Source organism: Gymnoscopelus microlampas (genome assembly GCF_963454915.1).
Source record: "Gymnoscopelus microlampas genome assembly, chromosome: 16".
Classification (NCBI taxonomy): Eukaryota; Metazoa; Chordata; class Actinopteri; order Myctophiformes; family Myctophidae; genus Gymnoscopelus; species Gymnoscopelus microlampas.
In genome coordinates this window covers 41,027,388-41,043,071 of record NC_139953.1, presented here as the reverse complement: position 1 = coordinate 41,043,071, position 15,684 = coordinate 41,027,388, and the positions used below count along the sequence as shown (strand labels likewise).

The window sequence follows — 15,684 nt, the reverse complement described above, 5'->3', positions numbered from 1 at the left end:
TTCTCGAAGTGCTTGTGGTTCTCAGAGCTACAGAGTACAGCCAGCGGCATTACATTCAACATGCTGCAGTATTTAGTGCAACCCAGTCAGTGGTCATTAGGTCCACAACTAACTAGCCGTTTCACCACTTTGGAGTCAAACCATTCACATCTTCCTATTTAGGCAGATTGTACATCATCTCATTCACAATCTTTGAGACATACATACATACATACTGTATGTCACTGTGCAAAAAGGTTGCCACGTACAGCTGCTTGCAAAATCAGTTCAAATGATTTCTCTGCTTTCAACCATAGAACATGGAGAGCAGAGTATCAGGTTTACCGACAGGGGATTGAATTACGAGGGTTGATTTCTTTTGAGATGAGACTAGATTGCTTTGCAGGAATAATTTGAACATTCAGGCAAAAAAAGACAGAAAACGGATACATATCTGATACTGACCTCACACGCATGCACAGAGCACACAACCCCCACACTCTAGCAATAGGAACATTTAAATCATTTTAGATGATAACAAAAAACTTAAAATAAATAAATCTCACATTAAAGCCCCAATCCAGATTGTTGGGTATAAGTTAAAAGTTATGATAACTGTGCATACACATATTTCAAGTTTAGAACACACTGGCGGAAAAGTCCTGTCACAAAAAGTGAAAACATATGTAATTTTTGTCATAACCATTAGCAAAACACCATTAATGTCTAACTGACATTCATTCTCATATCAATTCAGTCCAACCAAGACACTAAAAATGCTTTCCATCCCAATAAATGTAACATCATTCTGGACTAACTATTTAACCACTTAAGCCCCAGGGGTCTGTACTTGGCCCCATCATTTCTTTTGCCCTCTACACCAAATCTCTTGCAAGCTCACGAGTTATGATGCATCGCTGTGTGTGTAAATCCGCTATCTTCGCAGAATGTCCGCCCATGTATAACAGTAGTCCAAAGTTTCCAAAAGGTGGCATACTCTTTTCCGGTTCAGTTTGCCATAGCTTCTATGATTGGCTTGGCAGCAGAATTGGAAGTGGAAGCACATGAAATGTTCTTAAGTGTTTCCAACTCAAACCTGCCAAGCCAATCATAGAGAAGGTGGGGAAACTGAACAGGGACAGTTAACGGGTACGCCACCTTTTGGAAATCCGGGACTATAGTCACACAGAAGCCTATAGGCGGACATTCTGCGTAGGTAGCGGATTTACACACCGACGATGCATAACTCTTGAACTTGTAGATCGGCTATAGGGATGCTAGGGTTCATGTGGTTAATACCCAGCTAAAGCCAGAATGACCAAACTTCAGTTAGTTATCAGTTGGTAAAACAGGACACAGTCACACTGCTAACTAACAAGCGTCTCAAACATCCCACTCCAGTACTAAAATAACATTTGGTTCTCTCTAGTCCAGTAAGGTTGACTTGAAGATACTGTATGTGCGATGTAAACTACTAAGTGCTGTAGTATGTGCTAATCATCAAATAATCCAGTGTGTTTCTATTGGTAAAGGGCTTTTCACGCAGGAAGCGACACAATGCCTGCATACTCGTTTGGCTCCGCAGGGTCGCACGGCGCTCCTCATGTGAATAGACGTTTTCTATGTAACATAGAAAACAGATAAACACAATTGAAGTCTGGCAGTGTGATGGTGTGTGCGTAAGACGTGCAGGAACTCGCCAGTTTCACAGGATTGTGCCCGCTTGTCGCAACACCGGTCAGATTGCCCATGCCTCCAACCTCATACACCTTATATGTTGTTATACCTTTAGAGCTGGGAAAGCCTCTGTGTCATTTTTGCTGTTGCTAATATCGCTGTTGTCGGGCAGAAACCTCTTATCTCCATATTCTAACTTTTTGTGTTTTTTCCCCATAAATTAACGCCCTACTTGGTCATACTACAGCGTCACACAAAAGCATCAAAAGTAGCAGATCCACAAGCTCGAAACGCAGTGCTAAGCGACACGTTTTGAGCTTGCGGATCTACTTTTAAAGGAGTGGTTCACCCAAAAAAATACTTATTTTCTATCAATTACTCAGCCCATGAAGCCTTGAATTCATGGAGATGTTTTTGTTTTTGGCGCATTTCTAAGCCAATAATTTGATACCGACGGTCTCTCTGGTAGGAGACTCAAACGAGACTCTTTGAGTCTCCTACCGGATACATTAGCACCTTCTGCCGGTAATCAAACTATTGGCTTAGGAATGCGACAAAAACTAAACAATCTCTGTGAATTCAATGCTTCATGGGGTGTGTAATGGTTGGAAAATAAGTCATTTTTTGGGTGAACTACTCCTTTAAAAGTTTTGAATTTGAATCCTGAAAAGTAACAGTTTTGGACATAACAGGTTTCCACCCGACAGAGATGATGCATAGCAACATAATTATTTTTTTTTTAATAAAGTTTTTCCAGAAAACGTAGGTAGGATTTAGAATACGTTTCTAGAATCGGCCTAAGGTCTAAATGGGTTAAAACCAATTACTAGATGCGTCAGTCGCTTGCTTCCCTTGTGAAAAGCCCTTTATGGAGCGGACATGTTTCTCATGTATTCCTTGTCACTTGCTACATCCAACAGTTCTCTCTTGCTTTGTTTTTCAGAAAATACAGTAAAGTGTTGATGCTTCAACTTCTTGTATAGAACACATCATTAATATAAGGCAGGGATAAAATGGTTCTTTCAAGATATAAAATAAAACAAACTCTAGATATATACACACACAGACAGACAATTGCAGTATAACTCTGCAAAGATAAAGAAACACATGAGATAGACATATCAACTTTCAGTTTCTACACTGGCTCAGTAACAAATCTTGAGTATTGGCTCCCAAATAAATTATAGGGACAAGATACAGGATTCTGTATGGTGCTTCAACGGTTTCTCTACCTTGAATCACTGTGACCATAACAGTAACTTTTACAACAGCAGAACTGCCTTTACAGTTCAAATGAACCATTCACAATTATCTTGGAGGTCTGAAAAATCGGGCTGCTTGAGTATTATAATTGGGAACGACTGGTATTGTATGTAAACTGAGCCAGACTGCATTAACCACTTAAGCCCTATACTTTCGTTGTACAACGAATCAGGGCTGGGCAATGCAGTATATCGATATTATATCGACATCGTGATATGAGACTTGGATTCTATGAGTCTAGGATTTTGGATAATGCATACTGTAATAGCATGATATGGCATAAGTGTTGTCTTTTCCTGGTTTTAATCACTTAGCCTTTTTCATAGGCTACTTAAAGAAATTCTGATATTTCAGAACATTTTTGAAAAATGTAAAAGAAAAGAGATATCATCACAATAAATTATTGTCACAATATTGATACAATATTTGGTCAAAAATATTGTGATATTAGATTTTGTCCATATCGCCCGGCCCTACAATGATAGCCGATCTACAAGCTCACAATGCATCGCAGCGTTGTGCGATTGTAGACGTGCTATTTTTGTTATATTAGAAAATTAATAATTTAGAAATGTTCGCCTGTGTACAGTAATGACACTACCCAAAACGGGGACGCCAGGTTGAAAGTAATTAACAGGCTTGTGTGTTCCTGTCTTTCTGCTCTGTGATAAAGTGCCTAAGTTGAAGTAGTCGACCAACTCCGTTACCTCCATTATGCCTGATTTCTACTTGGTCGCACGCCGTGTCGCGCACCAGAAACAGCCGATCTACAAGCTCACTGCTCGCAGGCTTTTAGATCCGCTATTTGTGGCCTGCGACAACGACGCGCTACTAAACATGAATCGGCTGATTTAAAGGGATAGTTCACCCCCAAAATGACTTTTTTTCTATCGATTAGTCACCCCATGCAGACTTGAATTCATGGATATTGCTTTGTTTTTGTCGCATTCCTAAGCCAATAATTTGATGACCGATGGTTCCGGTAGGACACACAAATAGTCTCCTTTGTGCCTCCTACCGGAACCACTGCCTACCGGTCCGCTGGTCATCAAATTATTGGCCTAGGAATGCGACAAAAAAAAAAAATCCACAAATTCAAGTCTTTTTTTTTGGGGTGAACTATCCCTTTAAACTTGGAGGCTGGAGGGCTGAACCTGCTGCTGTAGCTGCGGTGCATGGTGGCCGGAGGGAGGAGCCGTCTCGCAGTCCTTGGGACACTGCTCCTCGCCCCGGGCGTACATCAGCACGAGCGTGACCGTGGCGAAGGTGGCCGCGTTGACGGGGAACGCCCGGAGCAGCGTGGAGGTGAGGCCCCGCGTGAACACCATGTAACCCTCCTTCTTCACGCTCTGGCGTATGCAGTCGGCGATGCTGCTGTACTGGTACACCCCGCCCACGCCGTCCGCCTGGAGGCGGGACTTGATCACGTCCACGGGGTAGGTGGAGAGCCACGAGGCGATGCCCGACATGCCGCCGGCGAACAGCAGCTTGGGGATCATGTAAGGGTCGTCGGGCTCGAAGCCCAGGGAGCGCGTCAGCACGTCGTAGGTCAGGAAGTACACGCCGAAGCCTGGCGTCTCGCGGATGAGCGTGGTCACCATGCCGCGGTTGACCCCCCGCACGCCCTCGCGCTTGTAGATGCGCACCAGACAGTCCAGGGAGTTCTTGTACAGCTTCCTCGCCGACGACTTCTTGTGCTCGCCGGTCCCTTGCATCTGCATGCGCGTCTTGGCCAGCTCCATGGGGCAGCAGATGACGCACTGGATGGCGCCCGCCGCCGCGCCCGCCGCAAACTGGTTCAGGGGCGTGTCCTGGGCCAGCATGCGCATGGCGTTGCCCTGGACGCCGAACACGATGGCGTTGATAAAGGTCAGGCCCATCATGGGGGATCCGATGCCTTTGTACAAACCGAACATCTGGAAGGGGAAAGAATCAAGAGTTAGAGTCGAGGCAGAGAGAGCAACGGATCAGGCACTAGAGCCCTGATAAGTTGCTTTGACTTGAATCGTTAATTACATTACATTACAGTCATTTAGCAGACGCTTTTATCCAAAGCGACTTACAATAAGTGCATTCAACATAGGTATGGAACGAAACTACTAATCACCAGAAGTCTTAAGTGCATTTCCTGCAAAAACAAGCAACCAAGAGTATACCTAGCGCTAAGGTAAAAGTGCAATATATCAGCTACCTACTTTCTTAAACAGATGAGACAAAATAGCTAAATCATGATGAGCACGAGCTAAAACAAATAAGAGTAAACAAGATCCAATACAACAATACAACAATAAAACAAGAGTTAATCTAACCAGATGCTGAACAGGTGTTTCCTTATTGTTTAAACACATGCTAAACAGTGTCCTTATTCCTTTTCCTTATAACCAAAGACCGACTTGAAAGAAGAATCTTAACACATTTTATTATTTCCAATATCAACTAGAAAAAGTGCTCCTCGGAGCACAAGTCTCCGCCAGGTCAGGTAGGTTATTATGGCCTCCTGGTGGCGCTATAATAGGCCAATGTGAAAAGGGTGCCATTTCTTCTTAGGCCTTTCACGTGTGAGATACATACCGACTCCTGACGTACGATGGACTGGAAACAATGGAAGGTCCCACGGTACAGAGGCTTGTCTACATTCTGGACCTGCAGCCTCACCTGGGAAACAGACACATGGTCACAGGTAGATCACAGATAGCAGATTTACAAGCTCATAACATGTCATATTACAATGTTGTGTATTCATGTACTGTTAAGAGCACATCTGCATATACTAACCATAGTACTCATAACTACATGATTAAAATCATAAGATCAACCTGGCCAGATTGTATGATGTACATACATTGTGACACATACATTGTTCTCTGCTTGCTCTCAACGAAGGCGGTCGCATTTTTCTTCTCCACCTCGCCTCCTCGCCTCTCTACACTGTACCCACGAAAAATCCCGGGAGCAAACATGGAAATTGTTAGCTGGTCTCTCAACGCCATAGACAATTTTTTTTTTCAAAATCGGGATCGGAGGAGCCCAACTGCCCATACGGGACTTTTGCAGCCGGATATATGATGGACTCCTACTATGATAAGTGGAGAGTTATCTGTCTGGCAGTTCTGTCTGTGGAAGATATTGAAGATGTCTATCTTTTCGGCCTTATGATAACAGGTATTTTGCTGATTGGATCGAGCATTGCAAATTGGCAAGACAGCTGTCCTAGACGGAGCCCCCAGGCTGCCTGTCATGATTCAAGATTTGGGCAGAGTGCTGGCGACTCAGACTGGTGTGATCACTGAACTGAAGCGTGGCATGAATGACATCATCGAGAAAGAGTACAAGCTGGACACCATCCTGGCATCGATCTCTGAGAAAGAGTACAAGCTGGACACCATCCTGGCATCGATCTCTGAGAAAGAGTACAAGCTGGACACCATCCTGGCATCGATCTCTGACTCGAAAAGTGTTGCGGATGACAACTCAGCTAAGGATCGCATACTGGACATCATCGGTGAGAGACTCAACGCTCTTCTGTACATTTGGTCTGTGAGATTACAGCTAAATGCATACTCCATAGTCAGTGTTGGGCAGTAACGAATTAAAAATAATATATTACTGTAATATTATTACTTTTCCCAGTAACGAGTAAAGTAAGGTATTATTCTGCCAAAACAGTAATATAATACCATATTACTCGGTCAAAAAAGGCCTCGTTACTCGTTACTGATGACGAGCGTCATTTTTTGTCTCATTCACTCATTTAATAATGTAGGCTACTCTAGTCTCTCTCCGTCTCTCGTAGAGGCAAGTTGTCGCATCATGTGAAAATAGAGCAGATCTACAAGCTAACAACCTATTCTTAGCTTGCAGATTAGTTCTTTTTAACACGCAGCCAGCGCACAGTTGGAGAAGTGTTCTCCCTCGGTAAAACACCTCGTAATGAGAAGTCTCTCTCGTCTCTGTCTGTAACGTGTTGTAGCCTATCTGCAGGCTCTCCAGCCCTCCCCCTCTCCACACACGCGCGCACGCACACACACGGTGGCCCCGTGGCGTTCATAGAGGGAGACGCACGCAAGAGGAGTAGTGCTGGTCGTCAACGTTGTAAAACATCTTGGATAGACCACTGGAATAATAACTGACTGATCATCATTCATCTCAAATATAAGTCTACTACTAACCTTTGTAGCCAAACTAAAATCCACCATTTTAGAGAGTTGCTCCAACTTCCTTGGATTAGATTAGAGTGATCAGATGCGATGCGTTTTCAACACAAATGCGCATATTATTGCCAGTCAGCTGTGTAACACTAGCTGGTTAACGATGGCTCGTTGAGCCTGTATGCGCATTTGACCACATAGCAATCAACATCACTAATTAATGGCAGCTGTGTGTGTGTGTGTGTGTGTGTGTGTGTGTGTGTGTGTGTGTCTGTGTGTGTGTGTGTGTGTGTGTGTGTGTGTGTGTGTGTGTGTGTGTGTGTGTGTGTGTGTGTGTGTGTGTGTGTGTGTGTGTGTGTGTGTGTGGGTTAGGGTCCATTTGGTTCCATTTGTACTCTCGCAGAGTTAAATTGACATAGATTTTATAATATAAATTGCGGTCCAAGTGATAGAAATGCCATTAAATGGGGGGTCTGTAGCCCTAATGCATGTCAAACTGGGGGTCCTTGAAATTATAATGGTTGAGAATCACTGCTAGAGCCGTAAAAAATCTTCTCTTATGGGGGTCCCTGGCATATCTTTTGAAATGGGGGTCCGCGGGCTAATAAGTGTCAATTTGGGGGTCCTTGACATTAAAAAAGTTTGAGAACCACTGCTCTATATCTCCTCTCCTCTCTCCTTGCCCCCTTGCACTTTGGCTAATTAATATTGACTGGTGTAAGATATGTTGAAAAGGTTAAGAAATGTTCAAAAAGTTTACTTTATTGTTTCGGTTTTTGAGAGGCTGCAGCCAGTGTGTGCAGTTCAGATTGATGTTGTTTCTGTAAGGATAATTATTGTTCCAATTCCAAATATGGAATTTGTTGCAGCAAAATACTTAAAAAGATAAAGACTGTTGACTGTTTTCTATTGTTCCATTAAATTGGATTCCGTTCTAAAAGGCTAAAAACTAGACGTCTTTTCTTTTGCGAGGGGCGCGGGGAAAGTAATATAAAGTAATATGTAATATATTACTCTTGATTCCAAGTAATAAGTAATATAATATTATTACTTTTCAAAGGAGTAATAAGTAATAAGTAACATATTACTCTTCTAAGTAATATAACCCAACACTGTCCATAGTAGGACGACCTGTGTAAAAAAACATAACTGATCTACAAGCTCAAAACACTTCGAGTTGCGATATGTGAGTATGACATCAATTTACCAGTTTGATTGGATCCGTGATGCATGTGTCTCATGCCACGAACGGACACAAGGACGAGCATGCATGCGTCTGTGCGCACACACACACGCACATGCACACACACACACACACACACACATGCACGCACGCACGCACGCACGCACGCGCGCACACACACACACACACACACACACAGACACAGACTCAAACACGTATGTCGGCTGTACACATTTTTTTTTATAAGTAGAAAAGAATCAGTGAGCATCAAACAAGTCTCAACCATCACATTTTGCAATAACTTCCTCCACCAAAGGCACAAACACTCTGATGCTCGGGTAAACCCGTTTGTTTGTTTGTTTCTGTCAGAGTGGCCAGTGAGCACTTTGAGTGCTCCCGAGAGCACAGAACTCTAAATTTTTGAACTACCAAAGAGGACTCTGGTTCTTTCTCAACACAACCTAACTGATTGGCTCCATCTCTTCAGGTGTATGCTGCCTTTGTTGACAGCTCTCTGGTTGACAGTTAAATAATGAATCAGTAGAGCATCCAAACTCGCATCCCCTTTCTCAACGGATCTGCATGAATCACGCACATATTCAAATATATCAAATTAAAACAAGTGACAAGTTTGAATACCTGTTCCTCGTTTACATTTTGTGGCGACTCGGTCTCAGAATGTCATGAGACATGCACTGAAATGTGTCGTTCGACCAACATCTCTGGAAGCCTTAAAATAGGATATGTTCGCGCTGGTCGCGATCCATATAGTGAGTTTAATGCCTCCTTTCTTATATTCATGTGTCTGAAAATCAGGGCACATATTGTTCAACAACTGAACCATGACCCAAAGCTGCAATATGTACCAAACTGTTCATTTTGTGAACAGTTTTTTTTTACTGCTACATCCATAATACTATTACTACAGATCATTTAGGCAATATAATAATAGGACAACTTTGCCTACCTTCACTGTGTCAAATGGATGACCAACCAAAACTCCAGCGGCACCTGGACACAGAGAAGTGAATGACGGGTCATTAATACATAATTCATAATACATAATAAAAAACTCAACTGAAATTACTTAAACTGTGTCCACACATTATTTATATATCTAAAGCAAAAGCAAAAATACCTGATCTACAAGCTCACATGCTATTTTTGAAAATGTTTGACTTTTTCTTTTTTGCCCAAAATAGGGACACCAGGGTTAATGTGGTTAAGACCTTCTAAATGTAGATGTGACATCAAACCAGTGTAACGACTTAAAACCTAACTTTACACAGTAGGCTATACAGTATACTTTAAACCATTAAAACCGGGAAAACATCTGTGTCATTTTGGATTTTTGTGTAGGCTATTCAAATATAGCAGATCTACAAGCTCACAGTGTGGCACGAAGTGAGCTTGCTATTTTTTTCATGTTTTTGGGAAAAATCATGAAACTGTTGATTTACTACTGATTTAGACCAAATGTTCTAGAATAATCGGCCTCAGATCTTGACACCAAATCTCTGCACCGAAAATAGACGATCTACAAGCTTGGCTAGATTGGCTCAGAATTTGAACGGCCATATGGTTAAAGAATTTCCAGCAGCAAGTACAGTACAGCAATCATGCAGCATGAGAAATGTGATGTTGCCACAGGGAATACGCTGCCTCATCCTCATAGTGAATAAAGGCCCAGCACCAACCACCCTCAGCACTTCTCTGGACGTTACATAACCTAGAGTGTCTCATGCCATTATACCCGTGTTCTGGTGCCAGGTTGGAACTTGTCACTCGTGACTCTTTGCGCTTTGCTGTAACCCAATACGACATGCCTCTCTGACCTCGCCGAGAGCCTCATGAAAACTTCACTCAGCATGCCGGAGCTCCACCGACTGTCTAACCTACAAGTTCAGGATACATCATCTATTGTGAGCTGGTACATCTGCTATTTTTGCTTTTTTTTGGGGTCATTTTCCAATTTCTATTTCCCCCCAAATCGTTTGTTCGATTACATAATGCAAAAATATATAGATATTTTTGCATGTTTTGATTGAACTAAATTTATCAGTTGGATTAACTGTTGCACCATCCTATTGATTTGGGGGTAAAACGCTGCTCACAATGACATCACTCTAGTAGTAAACTAGTAAACTTAGCTTGCCAGCTAATCCTGTCTAATCACCTGCTTGGTCACATGACTCAGGGTAAACTGGGCCTATCAGGACACGGCCCTGGCTGTAAGTAAGCTTGGCAGAGAGAACACATGCCAGACATGCAGTGAGTTTGAGACGATGAGGGCGGTGGTGGGTCGTTATCCTCGTTGAACTACAGTACTATTATTTACAACCTTGAACACAGGTCACACAATGAGAAGATAGCAGATGGGGAGCATTGATGACGTCATATTGGGGTTTCCTCAATGTCACACCGCACATGTTTTAAATGTGTCATTGTAGGTTGTAGAGGATATACGTTACGCAGACGCTGAGACGTTTACACTGTACTGTAGCTATACGGTAATAGGCCTGAATGAACTAAAGCTTTTCTAACCATGTTATTTAGTTAACCCCTTGCCTTTACTCCTCTGGGGCTGCGAACTGCAGTGTCACGCAAAAATATAAAAACTAGCAGAACGACAAGCTTATTAGATCTGCCATTTTTGCTATATATACCTTTTTTCCATTTTTTTCCCCCGATAATGACATGGCCAAACTAGGGACACCAGGTTGAAAGTAGTTGATTTTAATCCCATGGGACAGGACATGGGTACGACTATAACTCCCATTTCAGTCGGATAACTCACAAATAGATTGAAAACATCTCATTTCTAAAAATGTAAATATAAGTGCGAAACTGCGAATATTATATCAAATTATGATATTTGTGTAGATCTGCTCCCTTTTGAGCGCATGAGAGGACAACCATTTAAGAGCAGGGAGATACATTATATACACAACAAGTTGTTATGTATTTTCCCCTCGGGAGGGGTTGTTATTAACAACCCCTAACGAGGGGAAAATAGAACCCTTGCGGGAAGCAGATCCCACACTGGTGGTGCTGAAGTCAGCACCACCAAGTCAGCACCACACACACACACACACACACACACACACACACACACACACACACACACACACACACACACACACACACACACACACACAGACACACAGACACACAGACACACACACACACCAAACCTCGGTGACACTGACAGCAGAGGAACAACAGAGAATAAGTGAGCTTGAACAGGCAGTCAGATTGGTCTGCTTGACACGTCAGTAGTATGACACGTCACATATAGCCTACTGTGTACAGTGTACACCCACATAGTGGCGCGTGTGTGTGTGTATACCTTTCAAGTGTATCTGCCTGAACTAGCTCGCTTGCAGGCTCCGCATCATTGACTGTTGACAAGAATTTGATTGGTCTGTGAATGGGTGTGTGTGTGTGTGTGTGTGTGTGTGTGTGTGGGCAGGGTTTAGTGTGGCATGTGTGCACTTGGGGGGTGCCAGCTCCAAACACCTTGTCTATCTTCGGTTGCCATGCCTCAATATTTAATGTTACAAGGCAGAGCGTGTCCCGCACCACACACACTTTACATTCTTCCCAAGACGTTAGAGGACGTCCGGGAGAAATACGACTGCTTGGAACATAACGCTGTGAATAACCCAGCATTCTTTGTCAGCACGTTAGCTCAGCCATGCTAGGAGCACCTCGGTACTGTACATAATGTTATCTTTTCCACGAAAGCAAAGTATGTATAGTATGCACGCCCTTATATGTATGTATAGCTACATATGGGCGTGCAGGAGGCCATCATAACAACCGGATATCGTCGCTCTCAGGTGGAAACGTTGTATGTCCAAAACAATTACTTATTATTACGTGACGTATCGAGCCTAAGTGGCTCCTACTCAGCAACTTAGGCTCGATATGTCACGTACGATGGTGGAAGCTAATACATTTAAAAACTTTTGGAGCATGATACATGCATTTTGACTTCTGCCCTGCACCTGGCACTTTAGATGGATGGATGTGCATGCTTATTATTCGCCTGTAAAGCAAAAAGCAAAGTTTGTTGTTTACCCAGGGTGTCGGACTAAGTACGAAACTTGTTTCCAGCCGGACCCTGCATGGAAGCCTTGCTCAAGGGCTATTCAGCGGTGATTCATGATTGATGTGATGAATTGGGGAATCGAACTAGGGACCTTCCGGTATCAAGGCCGCCCCTCTAACCACTAGGCCACCGCTGCCACCGCTGCCTGTATATTAGATATTTATTAAACCCACAGTCAGACAGACTTAACCACTTCACGTCACTATTTTGGGCATGTAATTTTTCCTAAATCTTTCAAAAATAGCTGATCTATTATACAAGCTCACAACACAATACACATCACGATGCACAACACTCACAACACTCACAGTTTACTCACACACACACACACACACACACTCACTCACACTCTCTCTCTCTCTCTCTCTCTCTCTCTCTCTCTCTCTCTCTCAAAGGACCACAATGGAAATAAGCTCTCAAGCTTTATTGTGTTTTATCCTTTTGACAGACAGGCATGACTATGGACCATGTCACTTGTTGTCAGTGTAATTGCATTGCTAGGGAACAGCTTGCGTCAAAGTTTATTTCCTGTTAGCTACTGACACAAACACTGCAACAGGAACAGGAAATAAACTTGTCTCTTGTGTCTCTTATGTCTCTTATTCACAGCTTTTCACCTTCGCTACAAAACTAAATGGCCTGCAAGTTATGGCTGGGAAATACATGAATATTATATCGATAACATGCTATGAGACTAGAATAGATATTGTCTGGGAATGTTGGATACTATAATATTGTGATATGGCATAAGTCTTTTCCAGGTTTTAAAGACTGTATTAAAGCAATGCGATGTCCTTTTCTAAACTTATACCTGACTGTTCTTGCCGTGGTTCCATCTCATTATGGGAATAGGGGTGTGAAGGCAACAATAGTCATCCCCACAATATCGTCGCAATATAGATATTGAGGTATTATGGTCAACGATATTGTGATATTTGATTCTGTGGCTGTCCATATCGCCCAGCAGCCCTACTGCAAGTCAAACACAGACAAACAGCGATTAAGGAATGTAGGTAATGTGCTTATTGTGCCGTCCTGCGGTGGAATTTAGAAAATGCACTTGTATTCATGCGATGGAGTAGCATCACATTGTTGTGGGTGGTGCTGTCTGGCTCTATGCAAACACATTAAAACTAAACAGTTAGATAACATCACATTGTTGTGGGTGGTGCTGTCTGGCTCTATAAAAACACATTAAAACTAAACAGTTAGATAACATCACATTGTTGTGGGTGGTGCTGTCTGGCTCTATAAAAACACATTAAAACTAAACAGTTAGATAACATCACATTGTTGTGGGTGGGGCTGGCGGACCCTATGCAAATATATTAAAACTAACCCCTTAAGACCTGAGGCTGATTCTTCTAAATCAGTGGTTCTCACACTATCAAGATTTTTCAAAAATATTCAAAAATAGCAGATGTACAAGCTCACAGGCAGCACGGCGCTGTGAGCTTGTAGATCTGATATTTTTGAATAGCCAAAGCAAAAATCTAAAATGACTTTTCCGATTTTAATGGACAAGTGTGATCCATCTCCTTGTTGTAGGTGGGGCTGTCTGACTCTGTGCAAACAACATTGAAACTTAAAATCCATAGTTAATTAATTGTTTAACTCTCAAAGTGTACAAATGGAACCACATGGTCCCTTACGGGTCCATTTGGTTCCATGTGTTCACTCTCAGAGTTAATTGAACACTGAGAATTTTACTGCATGACTGTCCTGTATTAAGGGATACCAATATATCAAAACAATTGCAAAATCCTCAGTGTTTTAACTCTTAGACAGTGACTGGTCCATTATTAGAGTCTCAGAATAAAACACTGCGAATAATTCTGTCATTTAAGTGTTCCTTAACCAACTCAATAAGGGGTACAACAGTTAATGGAATTTAGTAATTTAATCACTTAATACAAATAATCAATTTTAATATAAAATAATAAATGTTCAGGTATTTTCGCTATGTATGCAAAACACTACTGTACGACAAACTATAATATAAAAAAAACTATAAAATAGGGCTAATTAAATAATCAAAATGAGTCAGACTAATGGATGTATGGTCGATTATAATAACAATATCTATGTTTTAATTATTTTATATTATTATTATTATTATTATTACTATCCAAACTATATCTAATCAATAGAATAATCACTAAGAATATAATCGACAGCTGCAGCCCCGATACTCAATGAAACTTAATTTCATCATTATCAGTGACTAATCACAACAAATCAAGCAAAAGACAGCTGTTTACACAACAGGACTCCAATGGAAACAAGCCAGAGTGCTTTCTTGGGTTTAATAATTTTAGCATCTTTTTGTATAGAACTGTACTTTCTGTGCTTTTTTTTTTGCAAACTATTAATAAAGTATTCAATCAATCAATCAATCAATCAATCAATCAATCAATCAATCAATCAATGTCACTCACCTCCAATGCAGCCAGCAAGGAAGTCCATCACCTCTTCAGACAGCAGGCAAGCAGCTGCTAATTAACCCAACTTACACTATGATTGAATGGTATGTATTTCACAGCAGGTGTAACCGTTATAGTCACTATAGTCTATAGCTATATAATAGCTTGCTAGCCAGCTGAACGAAACCTTATATTTGTCTACCGACGGGCCCTCCTCGTGCTACACCCGGCGACTAATGATATGAGACAAATAATATAAACGTCAATTATCGTCAACTGTTCAGTTATGAGTAGGTGTCTGTGTTGTTGTGTGTGAGAGAGTGTGTGTCTGCAGCAGTGTGTGTGACAGAGCGCCTCCTCGACCTCCATGAACCGTTATGAATGACACTCCTGTCTCCTCCTGTCAACGTGCAACTAAACCCTTCCGTTGTTGTCCGTCTGCCTGTCTCCACCAGGGGGGCGGGGCACCGGCCTCCCGTCGAATCACATCACGGAACCGCCGCCGACACCCCGCCTGTTGAACTCGCCCTCGTCCTCCTATTGGCTGCAAATAGAAAAACCCAACAACGTACCGCACGCCCACTTAGGTTCTGTCAGTCAGAGTGTAGAAGAGAGAGAGTAACGTCACGCTTTGATCTCGCCGCAAAGCGGGCTGCGATGGGATATAGTTCCAAACATTGGAACTATCTTATTGAGACAGACAGGGCACTTCCGCATTCCATTCTTCATGGGAGTCAACTCTAGTGTCGTAACTTTCTTATATGGCTCTGGGTTCTGTAGCAGTGTTGCCATGTCCGCTTATTATAAGCGACTTTGGGTTTGTTTTTCTGTAAAGTTGCTTGTAAATAATGGCGGTTGCGGGTTGCTTATTTGGGGCTTGTTTCCTAATGTTGTTTA

The 15,684-nt window shown here is 42.3% G+C and overlaps 1 protein-coding gene across 1 annotated transcript; it reads right to left on the bottom strand.

The window, feature by feature from the left end:
• Nucleotides 1-983: 983 nt before the first annotated feature.
• LOC311063719 (mitochondrial basic amino acids transporter-like) lies at nt 984-15,096 on the bottom strand. Its single transcript, XM_084083270.1, has 4 exons — nt 14,803-15,096; nt 9,218-9,261; nt 5,491-5,574; nt 984-4,835 (listed from the first exon to the last, which is right to left on the bottom strand). Exons 1-4 carry the CDS (start codon nt 14,828-14,830, stop codon nt 4,047-4,049), a joined length of 945 nt encoding a protein of 314 aa, XP_083939396.1. The 5' UTR covers nt 14,831-15,096; the 3' UTR covers nt 984-4,046.
• Nucleotides 15,097-15,684: the final 588 nt, after the last annotated feature.